The following is a 17,297-nucleotide window of genomic DNA, read 5'->3' as shown; positions in this document are numbered from 1 at the left end:
CACCTGAACCCTACATCCAGAGACCCAAGTGAAGACCTGCACAGATTTGAATCCACGTCATGTGTCTGACATTTCTAGGTTCTGCATACGTCTCAGTACAGCTTTCAAATAATAGATGGGTATGTTTTGGTTTCAGGCAGTGCATTTCTGGGTCTTTATGGGTCGGACCACAAATTTTTGGACCCGTGAAGACCTCTAATGCAGTGCAACTAATGGACAAAAAAACACGAAGTAAAAGGACAATGACAAGCGAAACATTTGTGAAAATATTAAGACTGATGTTCCAGTTCATAAAGTCATACCTTCTCCTTGAGCACACTCAGCTTCTGTGTGAGGTCGACAACTTCTGTCTTCAACTCAGAGCACTGTTTCTCTGAGCTGGTGCATTTCTTGGAAACATTCTCAAGCTGCAGAAGAAAAAAAACAACAACCAACAAAATTAACTACTGCTGAATAATGAGCTGTGACAGATAGAAACAAACAGAAGTGAAGACTCTTACAGTGTGATCAGTCTGAAGGAGCTTGTCAGACACTTCTTTGTACTGAATTTCTTTTTCACTCAAAGATTCGCGGAGGCTGTTGATGAGCTCAAGTTTCTCAGACGTCTTGGCCAGCGTATTCTCCTTCTCGATGAGTGAGCTTTCCAGGCACTCCTGTGTGTTACTCAGCCTAAAAACACAATCATAACAGTAAGAACAAACTCAAACATTTACAACTTCAAAATACCATTATCAAAAAGCAGGCAGCATGCAGCATTGCAGTGCATTGTTCAGAGGTACATCAAGACTGTCAGCTGCAGAGATATGGTCCAAGTCCTGTTGGTGTCTTTGGTGTTTTGTCACAGCTAAATGATTTGCAGTGATGAGATAAACATTAAAAAAAAAACTGCGAAAGAAAAACTGTAAGCACACACCACTATAAAAAACAAATAAATCTTATAAACTGCATTGTATTGTAACTCAATGAACAGAAAGCAAAATATCACTGTGACTTATGAATTAATGGATAAAAATTTAATCCCAGGATGCCTCCTTTTACATACAGTGAGGATAAGATTAATTTCGTTTTTGTTTCATTTTTGAACAAAACTCATCCTCATACACATACACAAAGGCTGATTTCCTTGGAAGAAAGGACCCACGCAGACTCCATTATTTCGACTTGTCTTAACTTATGGAAAAAGGTTTCAGTGCGAAAGACAGGTGCAGCCAGATATTGGCATTACAAAAAAGTTTGGGGTGACTTATTTGCCCATTTTGTATTTTTGGCTGTTTGGTGTAAGATACCTCAGTTTCCAGAACAGAGTCACATGCTGATGAATGCATCAAAAGGAGAAACTGACAGAAATTCTCTGAAACTGACCTTCAAACTATTAAAAAAAAAGTTTGATCACATTTTTACAATTGTTTTTTTTAATGCTTTAAGTGTAGGACAAAAAAAGGTGAATATTACAGGTTGCAGAATTGAGAATGAGAAAGAAACATGTAGGGCTGCAAATATGCAAATAATGACTATTCTTATCATCAATTAATCTGTTGATTATTTTCTCAATTAATAGATTGTTAATCAATTAGTGATTTTGTTTGTGAAATGTCAAAAAATGATGATGACTGTTCAAAGCCCAAGTTGACGTCCTCAAATGTCTTGTTATGTCCAAAACACAAAGATGTTCACTTTACTGTCTCGGACAAAAGAAACCAGGACATATTCACATTTGAGAAGCTGATGTCAGAATAAAAAAATAACTCAAACCAATTCCAATGTGCAATTTTAAAATTCTCTCTGTGCAATGCTGTAAATAAGTCATAAGAATAGTGTTAGAATTTTTAATATTTCCCTTTCTTTATATTGTTCCAAATGTAATATTTCCTTCTTTTTTTAAACTTTTTTTTTTTATATTCCCTCTTGTTTTCTTGTTATTATTTTCTTTTTTTATGGTTGCTTCTTCTATTTTTGCCATCCACTTTGCTGAGGTAATACTGCAAATTTCCCTGCTGTGGAACTATTATACAACATTTTATCTTAAGTTATCATGTTCTAACATGAAACATAACATGAAAAGTCTAATTATTTGCTGTAAAATGATATATATTATATTGTTTTAACAAGAAACTTTGTTGTTTTAATATTCAAAGTTTGTATGTCGTAATAATGTGAAAACATCTTGTTCTAACGATAAACTTCTCATGTTCTAACGTGATACTGATCTGTTTTGCTGTTTCTGACGTTGCAGCACCACGCTGCCGTGGTATCCTGATGTTTTTCAGTGTAATTAGAGGAAGCAGAACTGATTTCTGCTGAGAAAGAACATCTTACCCTTTGAGCTGCTCGTTGAGACTGCTAACCAGCAGCTGATGCTTCTCTGCATCTCTGCTCTGTTGACTTCGGACACTGGCAAGTTGGCTCTGTAGTTTCTCCGTCTCATTCTGTGGTGACACAAAAATAAAAATCAATATGCAAAGATTAAATTTCTTAAAGAACTGGATGAAGAAATTCTCACTGCACACAGACGTGGAGGATGGCAGACACGCTGGAGAACAGCATCAAAGAAGATTTGTGATTAACTGTCACTGCTGTTGTTATCAAATTCACCATCAGAATCATCGATATTATTATTATTATTTTCCCATTCATTAGTAATAATGAACTGATATTCACCTTTTTGACAGCTACAAAGTTAAGCAGTGAAATGTGATTTACAACACCCAGTGAGTCTGCGACAGAAGGCTGAACTTGTTTAAAACATCTGAAACTGAGATTAAACAAGCACATCACACCATTAGCCGTCACCGCCAGAGGTGCTCTCCAGCGCACACGAGGAACAAAACACACCTGAGAAAATGGCTGCTCATCTTCATCTACATCAAACGTCACCTGTGTTAGAAGGGTTTGTTACAAAATCCTAGTCCTCGGGAGGCGAAACATGCAATCACTCATCGTTTACTCTGTTACTCATCAGTAGGTAAGTAAGACTACAAGTTACTCCAAGTTAGACAATATTTAATAAGACAAACACTGGTTTGACTTAACCCTGTGGCTACGAGATAGAATGTGATATTTTATGGGATGAGGTACAGTGAGGTTACCTGTAATGACTCTATGCGGGCCTGCAGCTGCAGTCGATCCTCCAGGTCTTGACAGCGTTCCTCCAGGCTCAGGATCTGCTCCTGCAGTTGGTTCCTTTCCAGCTCTAACTCCTCCACAACAGACCGCAAACCATCTGGAATCATCAGGGAAGACAACAGCTGTTAGAGATGTAACACGAAGAAATAAATACCAGTGAGGGCAGGTGGATATAACTACACTTTAACAGGATAAATTCAGCACCATGTGCATTTCCACTGTACTAATTTTATCTGAAGAACAACAGAGTGAACTAATACTCACCACTCTATCTACAGAAATACTGTTTGCTTTCATTCATTCATTAATTCTGCCACTTTTCAGAATCATTTAAGTTACCATTAATGAAACACTTCCTGTACAGATGTTTCAGATCAAAAGCCTTTCCAAGACTCTAAGGGAATAACTAGTTGAGAATTTGATGTATTGTAGGGCTGTCACTTTTTATTCCAAGTATTTAATATTCAATACATGATGATCTGTTTGAATTAAAAAACAAACAAACATAGTATTTATATAAAGACAACAGGCCGTGTCTTGTACTCCAGTCCAGGCTTTCTTAAAGGATAACTTCAGTATTTTTCAACCTGGACCAAATTCTACCATGTTTTGTGACTATTAGGGAAAACCTGTTTCGTAATTGATCCAGAATTGAGCAAGAACGCTGCAAATGAGCTACAACGTAATCCTTATGGTCAACCGTGCCTGTGCAAACGTCCACTGAAAGTTTTTCCCACTGACAGGCGCAGGTTTTATCTGACAATATTAAGAAAAGGATCCCTACAGAGACAGACCTTTTTGTTAAAGATGATCCTTTTTGTTTAATCAGAAACTCCAGATTTATCGCTCTTGCCAAAGCAATCGGACTCCATTTTATAGAAGCAGTAATTTTATCTTTGTAAAACACAATTCATGCAAACTTAACAGAAAAAAATGAACTCACCAAAAAACATTTTGGTGAGTCTTTCCACTGTTCCAACGACCATCACATCTGTTTTGGCTGAAATTAACTCTTAATTCACTTAGATGTGAGAATATTTCAACCAAAACAAGAGTTGATTCTTGCTGGAACAATAGAAAGACAAACCAAGACAGTTTTAGTGAGTTTTATTTCATTTCTGTTTGAATAAAGCCAGTTTTACTGTTTCTGTACATGGAGTCTGGTGGCTTTGAGGACAGCAATATATCAGCTGTTTCTGGTTAAACAAAAAGGATTTTACTCTTTAACAAAAAGGTCTATCTCTTCCTTAATGATGTCAGACACTTCTGAGCCTGAAAGTGGCAAACCAAGCAGTTTCTGGAAAAACTGTGGAGTCGAGGCTGTCAACTGCCTCACAGGAATTACCACAACAAAAAATCTGAAATTACTTGTAAACATCTCAGTGTTTGCAGCATAAATTAAATAACTGAAAATAGCCTAAATTCTTCAACAAAGTTTTTGATTAAGTTATTGCAATAATTCAGATAAATTGTTTTGTAGTTTTCATGAATTCATTAAAAATGTGACAGCCCTACTTTACTGGTACAACTGGGGAAGAAAGCAGGTAAAAATCTTTCAGAAAAGGTGAATCAGAGAGAAGCCACTTATGAGGATGGCCTAATTAAAAAGGATGTTCACTGGAAGACTAGTTCATTAAAAGACAAAGTGTGAGAAGAGTTTCAGGAGCTCAAGGTGCAGCCGCAGACAACCAAAAAGTACGTCAGTCACTTTTTTATTTAAAACACAGCTTGACAATTATAATTTCTAGTTTGGTTTTATTTGTTAGAAGTATTTTAGGATAATTGCTGATTTACTTTTTGGTTTCATGTCAAGCAGCAGCTTAAAAGAGGAAACGACAGGATGAGAGGAAATGGAGAAAAAGGAGCAGAACATGCAAACAATGGAAAAACAAAACTTACCACAGACGGGGTCTTGCCACCTACATTTTATACAACCTCACAAGAATTCAGTGGACTTATCCCAAACAAACACTAGCCAGCTCAACCAGCATGCACGTGTCCAAAGAAAATACTGCAAACTGATGACAATGGAAACCAGTGAATGAGTGTCCAACTCTTGAGATTATATCAATTGTCCCAGAGTTATTTTTGATGAATGTAACACGAGCTTGGATTCAGCTTACTACAGTGTGACCCAGCAGGTGAGTCCACAGGTAGAAATGAAGGCAAACTGAACCAAGCTAATGTAAGCTTGTAATAACCCCATATAGATATCCCAGGTCTTACATTCACAATATTGGCAGGTTAGATGAAAATAAAAGACAAAACCAACCAACAGCCACAGTCCAACACTCAGTAAAATAAGTTTGGAGTGTTATGGTGAAAACAACAAAACTCAACCCAAAGGCAACTGAAGTTTCCCAAAGGAATGTGCAGATGATGACCGTGTGCATGCCAGTGTAAACTGTCTAGCGGGTCTCACACCTGTGTCAGGAGTACTGTACTCGGGCCACCAACCTCCCATGTTCTCTCCCTCCATCGGGGTTGTGCTCTCGGAGGTGCTCCGTGGGTCCTGGAATGAGGCCTGTCCATCGAATTCAAAGTCCTCCTGCAAGTGGAAAAGATTTATTTAAAGCAGGGCAATTACAAGAATAAGCATCTTGATCCAGCTCCATACTTAATGCACAGATATGAGGATGGTACTGATCTTCTTAACTCTCGAAAAGAAAGCAAATAAGCAAGTTTTCCAAAACACTCAATGACTACTTTGAGGAAAGTATTCATCTCCAGTCCATAAGGCCATCCAGTATCTTGTGTTGCAATTATTGTGACTCAAAATCAAAGGTGTAGCGCTGCCGGAGTATGCTGAAACAATGCTCTACTACTTTTTTCTACAAGTGAGGAAACATAATATTTGCAGTTTGCGCTGCAATCTGTTTGACATTCTTACACATTTTTTAAGCGTTTGAAGTTCCAATTATCACCAAAGCAGAGCCTATGACATGCAGGAGTCAATAAAAAACAGATGGAATGATAAAAGTCATCATATTGACATTTAAGGTGTGTTGGTTGATTCACAAAGTCTACTTGAGCACTGAGTAACATACGAAAACTTATTCCACCTTAAAAAGTGTAGGAAGCAGCCAGCAGCCTTTGAGCGGCACCACTAATTAAATGATTTTTTCTCCGGTCTATAGCTAGCTGAGGTTAACTAGCAAAGATGAAAAGGCAGCTAGACCTCCTTTCATTCATCGCTTTATCTTCTAAAGGTTTCTTTATTTGTGATGCATTCGCAAAGAAAGATTACAAAGCTGTTAAACTCGGTCAGCTTGTGCTGCATCCACATGCCTGATGGATATAAAGCTCGTTCACATAACATTTCACTTTCATAGCCTTGTCTATCAGATAACCTTGACCTGCAACTTTTCCACAGAGTGGATGTTTCTACTGTGTCTTCTGCCACGTAATATTCTCAACATGACAAAATTATTCATAAAGGCAGTCTAATGTTTGATAGTGTGCTCAGTTTCAGTTGATAAATGTAATTAAACCTGCCACCACAGGGACGGTGGTTACATATTCTTCAAAACGTGCCACAACTTAAGCATGCACATCATAGGTGTGCTCCAGTAATTCAACAAATAGCACTACACCACTCCACTGCTCAAAATGGCTGTCTTTGCGCACCTTTTCTGAAAGACTGCAATTTGCTACATTTCAGGGGGATAAAAGATGGACTGTTTACATAATATATAATAACTTCCTGTAGGAGCAAAAAATATCTTGAAAAGTGACTGAAGAAAATATTATTTCAACTAGATAACCAGGCTTAGGCTCAGGTTACTTATGACTTAGATTTGAACCTGCTTCTAAAATATTCCATGAATAAAATGGTCAGGTTTAGGTTAGAGATTGTTCTATTTTAAAACTGATTGCCAAGACCTTAAAGGATGACTACGTCTGTATTCTTTTCCAGGTTCTTCAGAGGGAAACTCACATTCAGCTGTTAGCAAAAAACAGTGAGGTAGGTTCATGCCCTCTGTCCTCTGCCTCAACCGAGGGGGCTTGTACGTAGCAACATCATCATGCAAAAACTTATGTCAGGTCAGGTGGGAAAATTTCCTAGAAGGGCCTGGCGAAATAGCTAATACATACATGCATTTTTGAGGTTTATTTAAGCTCAGTGTAACTGAATTTGACCTGTGCTTTTTACATCATTCTGAACAGGATTATTTTTTGCAGGAACAGGAACAGTGTCAAGTTTTCTCAAATAACAATAGATTAGTTGAATTTGCTTAAAGTGGTGCAGTTAACACGTTCTGAGAAGATGCTGCTCTTTGTTCCCTCAGCTGGGACTTCACAGCACATGTGAGCATTTAACAAATGTCTGAAGGTATCATCACAGCACCACCACAGTCATGTCAGGCTGTCCACCTACCTGCAAGGTTCTTTGGGCCGGAGCTGCCAGCTTCTTGGCCCTGTGTTGGCCGAGCCCCCGAGTTTGAGCCAGCTCCTCCTCCAACTCCTGCTGCCGAGTGACCAGTGCTGGATCGGAGCAGCCAGGAAAGAACCAGTCATCCTCAATCAGTTTTGTGCCACAGGGAAAGGGGGGGATGTTGGTTGGATTGAGGATGTATTTATGGATGGGAGGTGGGTATGAAATGGGTAGGACAGAATGATGGCAGAGCGAAAGGAGACATTTTTTTGAAGAGAGGATGACAGAGATGGAGAGCAGATAAGTGTGTTGGCATAGATGGTGTTTTTGATGAAGAGGGAGATGAGGCACTTTGAACACCACAAATGAACTTTGTCACATAGAAAACAGTTTCATCCAAAAGTGAAAGCAACAACAGAGACAAGAGAAATATGGAGACAGAGACTGAGAGGATAAAGGATGGAGAAAGAGAAAGTTACTCAAACTCCAGATATGTATGCACTTTTATATTTGCATAAAGTATGTGGACCTGAGAAACACTTCAAAAGCAACATTCTGGTCAGAGCCATGCACACCTATTTGCATTGCAAAGGAAAAACAGCATTCAAACACGTGGGAGACAGAGAGTAAAAGTGGCTGTGGGAGGAAGGAGAGGGCCCATTTTCATGAGTCACACTTAAAGCCAGTGTTTCACCACTGTTTCTTCAACAGGGACACCAGACGGTTATTTAGAGTAACACAGGGCAGGTACAGATCTGAGGGGATTCTTGCAGTGCTTTTTATTTTCATTTAGTAGCAAGCGGGGCAGTGCCAAGTTGATTAGGCTGAACAAAACATGTTCCCATCTGTTTTGTGACAACAGGCTGATTTTGGTGTGTTGGGGAGGGAGGGCAGCGTGTATAGGTGAGGGAAAGGGGGGGTGGGCAGCTCAAAGCAAAGGGTGGGGCAGAAAAAGAAAAGGAGTTCAGTGGGTGAAGCAGTGGTCAGTGTGGGTTCAGTGTTTGAGCAGGGTTAAGCAGAGAGAGGCTCGATTCAGCAGGACTATGCATATAACACAACATCAGTAGGGAGTATATTTTAGAGCATGCATCAAGGCCAGGTAACATCATCTACACTTATCATGGACAGAACCAGTCTGCTTGACACTGAGCATTTCACCCACACTGACCACAGCAGCAGGGATTATACATAGAGGATGTGAGAACAGGAGAAACATGATTATCATCAATGAAGCCAAAACAGCTACACCTCTGCTCGAATGTCTACTAGGAAAGAAACCCAAAGCATGCAGCTTATACAGCCTTTCATAAAGGGAGATCAGAGAACTCTCACCACTGATTTGCTTTATTAGGACTGAGGCCATATTCACTCGATGGCCATTTTACTCTGATATCATGCTCAGAGTGGCAACCTCAACTGCAGTTATCATAAGGTTAATGTTGTACTGCTGTGTTTCAGGTTGCTAGTCATATAAATGTGAAGAATCTGACAAATTGGTGTCATTTTACAGTTTCCCAGTTGATTAGCAACTGAAAAGACAATGGACAGCGAAAATCCAGAGGGACGCTGGGCCTCGTAACTCAGTGCCTGTAACATAAGGAGTCCCACAAAGCTCTATTCTGGGTCACTGTTATTTTGCATTTAGGCTAAATGCTGCCTTTAGGTCATATCATTAGAAAATATGGGCTAGGAGTTCACTTCTATGCAGATGATACACACATGTATAAATCAACCTTCTTAAAGCCTCTGAAAACTTGGCTTGAAAAAGTAAAAATGTTGTCCTGTGGACTGCTGTAAACGCAGGCAGCAGCAAAAATCATTTTATAGAATTTAAGAATTATAGAACCTAAACGAAGCACCATCTAAAAAAAGATCAATATTGATTTAAGTATATGCGATATTTAGAACATGCTTGCTGCTTTACTGTCCAACTTTTTTACAAAGAACTGAAGCTGTTGTCTCTACTCTCTTTGACTGCCAACTCTTATTTGTGTCACGCAGCAATACCAAAACTTCATTATTTCACCTCAGCAATATTGCAAAAGTAACAAGGTTCTTGTCACCACATGCTACTGAAAAAATGTTACACGTTTGTTACCTCTAGATTAGATTACTGTAATTGTCTGTTTTATGTTCTCCCATCATTTATTGATATGTGCTCAGCAGGTTAGGTGTTGGGTTACTCTGTTATCTTTTCACACTGTGGTAGCCTTTTTTGACAAGGCAGCGAAAATCATCAGAACACTGCTGCGTGAATATGGTGAATTAATTGATTTGTTGTGTTTCAAAAAGGATTAGAAATGTAAATTAAACCAAATGCAAAAAAACAACACCTTTGGTGCCCTTTGACTAACTTTACCTTAACTTATATCTTTATAAATAAAATGTCAGACACAGTAACAAAGAGCTCTCGTGGCCATCACTCGCAAAGATATTGGGGGCTGCAGTAGCAAACCAGAGAAGCAAAAGCTCAGCAGGGATTAATATTATTGAGATTGTAGTCAAAATTTTTGAAGATTGACAAAATCCAGTGTAGATACATGCATGCTCCTGTCACCCACACAAGATTCACAGTTTCCACTTAAGCAATTAAATCGTGATAAACAACATTAGTGAGTTAGTGTTACTCTTCCCACAATCGCTGCACCTGAATTAAAGCACCAAAACTGAAACCAACAGGAATGACTGGACTGCATGCACAGGCAAAAAAAAAAAAAAAAAAAAAAAAGAACCGTCTCTGAGCGAGGACAAACAAGCTTCTGGTTTTCTGTCAGCATTAGAAGAAATGTTGGTGGAGTGAGAAACAGAAAATTAACTTCTGTAGTCTTTCCAAAAAAAAAAAAAGTTAATTGTGAGGGCTTTGAGTTGAATTGTGAGGCTTTTGAGTCTCATTATTTACACGAGGTTCATTAACGTCTACTCCACCTCACTAATTCAGTAATTTAACAGTCAGTGGCATACACAGCTAATCACAGTCACCAGCCATAATTAATGTAAAAGGGACCATTAGTCATTTTATTTTGAGCATGATTTGGCTTTTTTGAGCTTTACTTAATGAAGAATATATTTTGTGTATTACTCTTTATAAAACAGCTGGGTGTCTAGAGGAATAACTGCAATTTGTGACTGAAACGATTCTTATAGGATGAATATTACTCCTTGACTACCTTTGTACTATTAGCCTATAGAGAGAGTCTTTATTTTAGGGATATTTAAGATTTTTTGGAGTGGTTTTGGAAGAGGTAGTTATCCACAAGTCAGTCTATTACCTACAGTACATGGAGGTCGACACGCCCACAGTTTGGAGAAGCAGGAGGAGTACTGGTGTAGGAAGCTAAGCAATGTACTGCTGTGGACAGGGTCAGCAGCAAAATGTATTTTAGCCTCCTAAAAAAAGAATCAATATCAAGTGTTTAAGTTTATACTAGATTTAGAATATTTCCACCTCTTAACTTTACCATCAGACAGCCTTTTCCAACAGTAAACACAGTTACATAAGCCCAGTGTTGCTCTCTTCATAACCTCCAAACACCATCAGCAAAATCAATTTTAGTTTGCAGTACACAGGAGTTGCTGGTCTACCACTGCCTCAGCTGTGAGTCTGTTTGAGCTGTTGTGTGTCTTCTGTGTTTTCACAAGTCACACAATAATGCAAACAAACTCACTAACAACTCACTGAAATATGTTTTGCTGCTGACCCTGTCCACAGCAGTATACTGCTTTGCTTTCTAAAGCAGTAGTCCTGCTGCATCTTCGAACTGTGGACATAATGACCGCCATCTACTGCGGGTAAAAGACTGGCTATAGATAACTATCTCATACAAACCCACTTCAAAAAAGCAGAACTTTCCCCCACACAATGTTATTGTGTGTGTGTAGTTTCTGATGCCACATGAGGCACACAAACTCACAACTTTGAAGGGTTACACACATTAGTCCTCTTCCCAGAGTTAGTGCAAATCAAACCATCCCACCACAAAAGAAAAATTACAATGTTGTTTGATTGTATTTGATACCGGGGTGTTATTATTATCATGTGGCCACACCAGAAATCAAAGGACGGGAAGAAGAAACAGTCGGACAGAAGAACAGAAAGGGATGAAGGAATGGAAAAAAGGAAGAACAGAGGGGAAGAAAGGAGAAACATAATGGCAGACTCTAAAGTGTAGCTGGTCACTGTACTGCCTGTATCTCACCCCAGCAAAGGAGAAATTCAGGGGGAGCTGCAGGCAGTACAGGGAGCACGAGCTGCACCGGAGGTTTGGAGGAGCCTGCATGCACAAAACTGATGGGAAACTGTTCTGTGTGGCTGCTCCCATCCCTGGAGCAGGGGCTGGAGGGGGAGAGTGGGAGGGGGCGGAGGTCCACGAGATGGGAGGCAGCACAGGGTGAACCAAAGGCTCGCCATTAACAACGGTGAGGACAATAAGGGGGGGAAAAAATTAAGACAAAGAAAGTAATGTTCAGTCAGACAACAGAGGACATGTGGTAAACAGTTAACACACTCAAATCTCTCTGCTACAAAACATGGTGGTGTTGTGTTGTTGTTGGAGGTGGTGGTAGGGTGTTGGACCAAAATAAAAGGAGTTATGAAATGAACTGAAATTCAGGGTCTGTAAAGCTTTTAAGAGAAAAATTCAAGCACTTTCAAGGTACCTGAAGCAAAAATGTCCAGATTTTTATCAGTACATCTAAATTGTTAAGATAATACAATTGAAAATTCTTTTATATCCACAGCAATCTATATATATTGTTTCTTAGTTTATTTTCTCAGCTCTTCAACATTGATCAACATTTACTTCATGCTAGCTAACTTCCAGAGTGACGGATCAACAGGGGACTTATCTTAGCTATGAATGACAAATATGATGATGGGATCGTTTCATTTCAAACATTAAAAGATTTCTGGTTTACACAAGTGACTGTGTTGATGAAAATCTAGTATTTTGCAAAGAGTGTATTGAAAATTCAAGCATATTCCTTACCTTGAAAACATAACATTTAAAATTAAGCATTTTCCAAACTTTCAAGGATTTGTACAAACTGAAAATTTACACTCCCAGCTGATTAGATTTATTGAATTTTATTGCACACAGAGGTGTTTCTAATGCTTCCTCCACTGTATTGATGTCAGTTAAGATAGACTATAATAAAAACACCTCACAGTATAATTAAACAGCACCAGAAACTACAGCTTCCAAAGTCAAGCCAGTTTCATTTATATAACCCCAACATCACAAATGAGCCTCAAGAGACTTTATAATACAGACACCCTGTATTCTCAGACCCTTGATTTAAAAAAAAGGAAAACTCCCCTGAAAAGAAGAAAAATGGCTGAAATCTCAGGAGGAGCAACAGAGGAGGGATCCCTCTTCCAGAACAGACTGACATGCAGCAGATGTTATGTTATAATAATCAGTATTAGGATGACTATAAAGCTGAACCAACACCCTTCTAGAGCAACAAAATTATTATATCATTACTATCATAAAATGTATTGCAGGGCCGTTGTTGTATTAGACTACATACACTTCAGCTACCAGTTTCAGGTCCTTATCTGTTCACTGGTGCTGTGTGTTAGAGCTAAATTGTACTGGAATCAACTGAATGCTGGGAGGAGTAACAGTCATGGGGTCTGCACATCAGTCCTAATTAGCCAAATGTCTCAGAACATGCAGGAGAAGATCCCAACTGACTGACTTCTTACAAAGTATTTGACCTCTAGGATGGGTAGTGATAATCTGGTGATCGTTACAGATTGCTAATTTATTAAAGCTGCATACAAACAGAAATTATTCTAAAGCATGCAATAATTTCCCAGCAAGTTCTGCTTTATTAGCTTGTAGTTAATTAAAATTATTTGTAGAAGCCAGGACTACAGCTTTCACATAAAAATAAACAAATTAATGACAATCAATATGATATTTCAGACTCATGTATCCTTCGTAATTTATGGCGCCACACTACACTGATTAGGAAAACTAATCTCTACCAGCGTCAGAGGTGCATGAAACTGTAACTCATAAAAACAACAGGAGAAGATATTTTAGGGGAACTGAACTGGTGACAAAGCTCAGAGTGCGTCAAAGAGTTCGCCTCGTGAGATTGTTAATCCATGAGTAGAGATTATAGACATATTAATGCCAGTCACTGACAGGGCCATGGATCAAAAGGAAACCATCTGAAACAACATCACCACCACCACCACTCTGTTAAGATGTTCTGAGGAGAACCCCGTCTAACACTTTTCTTTAGATTACATGTCTTTTTGTTCCTTCTATAAACATGTATCTTTTTTTTTTATCTCACCTGCACAATTTGCTTCTTTTATTTTTCTTGTTGATGTATTTCTTCTGTCATTGTCAAATAAGTAAATAAATTAAGTAAATAAATTAAATAATAAATAACAAGAAATATTTAGATTTCTGTGTTGCTGTTTTATCACTTTTGCTGGTAAAAACTGATGTTACTGGTTCAAACACTACTAGTTTCTTGTTAAAATACTTTCAACTCATAATTTGCAAAAGGGTTATCAAATTCATGAACTGATCTGCTGCAATGACAGAATAACTGATAATGTAAAGTTGGGTTATATATGAGATTTAGACACAAACTGAAATTAGGGTGAATCAAAGAAAACATTTAGAAACTCCCTGAAGTTTGTAGCATGTGCTGCATTCCTGCATTATTTTGTTGCAGGTTTCAGAAGGAAGAGTCTTGATCACATACCTAACGTTTTTTTTTACCATAAATAAAACTTGCTAAGTATTGGAAGTGTGAGATTTTCTAAGCAGATTAGGTGTGCATTAGGCGAGTATGTGAACTCAGGAAATATCAACATCCAACTGTGATTATCACACATTACAACATGAATGAGGCACCAGGATTTTCATTGAATTCTGAACCCAACAGTTCCTCCTGGTGATCATTCATGCTGATAAACAACAGCTGAGCCTGTTGATTCCACTTTCATTCAGACAATTTGCCAGTGAAATGAGTTTGTGTCATCCTCCAGTGACAGCCTTACCCTCTCTCTCCTCCTCCATGTGGCTGATGCGGAGCGCCATGGCAGCCTTCTCCTCTTTGGCCCGGTCCCTGGCGCTGACAGCCTCAGCTACCATCTCCTGCCACTCCAGCACCTGGCTCTGTGTGTCGTCAGCACTGCCTGACTCACTGGCCTGTGACCAGAGGGAGCCGAGAGTTAGAGGAGACCAACAGTGACTGTGCACTAAAAGCAGGAACATGCAGAAAACAAACTGGATCCCTGACCTGAGAGGCAGCCCTCTTGGTGAACTGCTCCAGGTCTGCTTGTAGTGTCCTCTGTTGCTCCTCATAAACCACCAGCTTAGCCTCCAGCATGTCTAGAAGAAAACATAAAACACACAATGAGAACTACTGAAGAAATTACAGATAAAACTAGAATTTTAGTGAATTTAAGATGTATGGCAGAGCAATAAAATTTAAAAAGAAAATAGGGTGTTCTGGTGTTTCTGCTACATTTGACTCAGGTTTGATTTTTACCGTTCTTTGCTTTGAGCTCCTCGTATTGCTCCACCTTCCAGAGGTTCTCCTCTCTCTCCTCCTCCAGTTCTGTGATACGACTCCGCAGGGCAGTCAAGTCTGGAGGTGCACCTCCAGCCTAAAGGGGGCAAAGTGAACGTCTTTTAAATAGGTCTTATATTTTACCTTGCCTCCTTGTTTTTCCTGCATTTTGATGTGTTTGATATTTCAACTCTGGAAAATAAGTTGGAATGCTGTAGAAGATCAGAAGGTTCAAAAGTTCCATGTAATTTATTTTGGTAAAAAAAAAAAAAGTGCCCTTTTGATGCTACGTAAATATCTGGAAATAAAAACAGAACATCTATAAAAAGGAACATAACCAAACAATTTTGAAAATTAAATCTAACATTTCATCATCTCACCTGGCTTTTCTTCAACTCGTCCTCCAATTGTCTGATCCGAGATTTAGACCACGCTTTCATTTTAAGGAACTTGGCCTCCGATCTGCTCGCTTCATCTGTTTTCTGCTTTGCTTGGGCTGCAAAACATGAGGAGAGAGAAAGTGAAATTAAATAAATGAAATGGTGACATTTAAGGTTACAGGCAGAAAAACATGGTTTCTGTAGAGATCCCACAGATGTAAATGTACAAACAGGGCTCCTTATTTTAATACGGGAAAAACATACATTTTTTCATGCACTGGTCAATTTCGAGATTTTTTTTGCACTATTTTTCTTCTATAACATTTCTTCTTTCAGACTAGTGGAAAGAAACCACCCAAAACACACATTTGGGTCTGTAAATTTCTCCTAAATTCACCAGAATTTAGCATTAAATATGCATTTTGATTTTTTATTTAAACATTAAATTCAAATCAATACAGAAAAATGCCTTAATGTCAGTGATCAACTGACTAAGTTTCATTGTGATATCTTTACTCTTCTCGCTCATAGGGAGTTAAAAACACAACAATTTTGGGTGTATGTGAGCATTAAATGTAATTGAATTTTCAATTTTAACTGATCTGGTTAATTGGAATATTTTCTGATGAAAGGCTATAAGGTACTGTCAAACATTTTCACTTAAAGAAATACATGTATGCAGAGTCAAAATCCAGCTAACCACCATTTTTCTTCTGTGCTACTTCTGGAACAGTGAGACTGAATTTTCAAAATAAAGAACGACAAACCTTCCAGCTCAGCGATCCTTTGGACAGAGGCTGAATCGACGGGCGTGTTTCCACCACCTGGGGCTGACTCCTGACCAGCAGGTGGTGCTGCTGCCGAGGCCCTCCTCAGCTCCTCCAGCTGCCCCAGGAGTTCCTGCTGTGTTTGGGCCATCTGTGTCTGATGCTGCTCGGTCATTCGCTGCACCTCTGCCCGCTGTTTTTCCATCAGGTCACGAAGTTGTGCTCGCATCACGTGCTTCTCTGCCTCCATCTTGGATTCCAGGCTCTCTCGTTCCACTTGTAGCCGGCGCAGTCGCTCTGTAAGCTCCTGTGGGGAGAAAATACAAAGCAGAGGGAGGGATTTATTGAATGGCTATTACATATATCAAAGGAGAATGCTGTCCTTAAACATCTTTAAATCGAGCATGTTATCACAAAATATACACGAAAAGGAGGAGAAAGTTTAGAGAGATGTTGTTCCTAACCTTTATCTGTTGGTCCCTCCCATCCACCTCTCCCTGGAGAACATCGATGACCTGAGTTTTTCCCAGCAGCACCTCCTCCTTCTCATGAAGCTTCTGCTTCAGAGCCTTCAGAAGCTAAAGATGAGACAAAAATGTGTTTAATAGGAGATGCAATACACATCTCAATGATACCAATGATCTCTCTCTATATATATGTCTATATTTTGGATTTTGGGGTGAACTGTGTGATTTGAAACAAATTGATATAACACAATGTGATTCGATGTGACACGATGTAATACAACACAATGCAAAAGAACATGATTCTATACAATTCAGTATGGAACGAAGTTTGATTTTTCTCTTGTAGTGCAACTAAGTAAGCATCTCATTCATGCCATTTCTTTTTGACCTCTAAAAAGCACTTGGCCAATTCACTAACAGCCATCTCCAAACAAAAAGTCTCTGACAAAAGATAAAATAAAACCAGGCGTGGACATTGCCGTAAACCAGTCCTTTCACAAACAGCTCTTGCATTGCCTCCAAACTACCTTCAAATGTGAAAAGATAAACTGTTACTGCCAGTTGCAGGCTCCTGAGCATCAAAACACTTTGCACATTAAATTTAACTCATGATTTCCTACGACAAATGTCCACAAATGTTAAT

General features: G+C 38.9%; 1 protein-coding gene across 5 annotated transcripts in view; it reads right to left on the bottom strand.

Annotated features, from left to right (window-relative positions):
* Positions 1 to 17,297, bottom strand: part of LOC146332464 (uncharacterized) — a 46,694-nt gene that overhangs the window by 17,813 nt on the left and 11,584 nt on the right. For 2 of the 5 annotated variants that reach the window (XM_084716873.1, XM_084717118.1), the window contains exons 9-21: positions 16,652 to 16,765; positions 16,188 to 16,494; positions 15,421 to 15,536; positions 15,020 to 15,137; positions 14,768 to 14,859; positions 14,526 to 14,676; positions 7,502 to 7,608; positions 5,548 to 5,671; positions 3,087 to 3,220; positions 2,833 to 2,874; positions 2,317 to 2,426; positions 501 to 669; positions 303 to 407 (exon numbers count right to left, since the gene is read on the bottom strand). In XM_084716873.1, the coding sequence (XP_084572999.1) occupies positions 303 to 407; positions 501 to 669; positions 2,317 to 2,426; positions 2,833 to 2,874; positions 3,087 to 3,220; positions 5,548 to 5,671; positions 7,502 to 7,608; positions 14,526 to 14,676; positions 14,768 to 14,859; positions 15,020 to 15,137; positions 15,421 to 15,536; positions 16,188 to 16,494; positions 16,652 to 16,765 (1,689 nt within the window). Of the gene's footprint in view, positions 1 to 302; positions 408 to 500; positions 670 to 2,316; positions 2,427 to 2,832; positions 2,875 to 3,086; positions 3,221 to 5,547; positions 5,672 to 7,501; positions 7,654 to 14,525; positions 14,677 to 14,767; positions 14,860 to 15,019; positions 15,138 to 15,420; positions 15,537 to 16,187; positions 16,495 to 16,651; positions 16,766 to 17,297 lie in introns of all 5 variants that reach the window. The other 3 variants (XM_084717208.1, XM_084716956.1, XM_084717037.1) reach the window with 3 other exon arrangements.

This window comes from Lutjanus erythropterus, chromosome 1 (assembly GCF_056507025.1).
Source record: "Lutjanus erythropterus isolate fLutEry1 chromosome 1, fLutEry1.hap2, whole genome shotgun sequence".
NCBI lineage: Eukaryota > Metazoa > Chordata > Actinopteri > Lutjaniformes > Lutjanidae > Lutjanus > Lutjanus erythropterus.
Note: the sequence above shows the minus strand (reverse complement) of the source record. Positions and strands in the feature narration are given on the sequence as shown.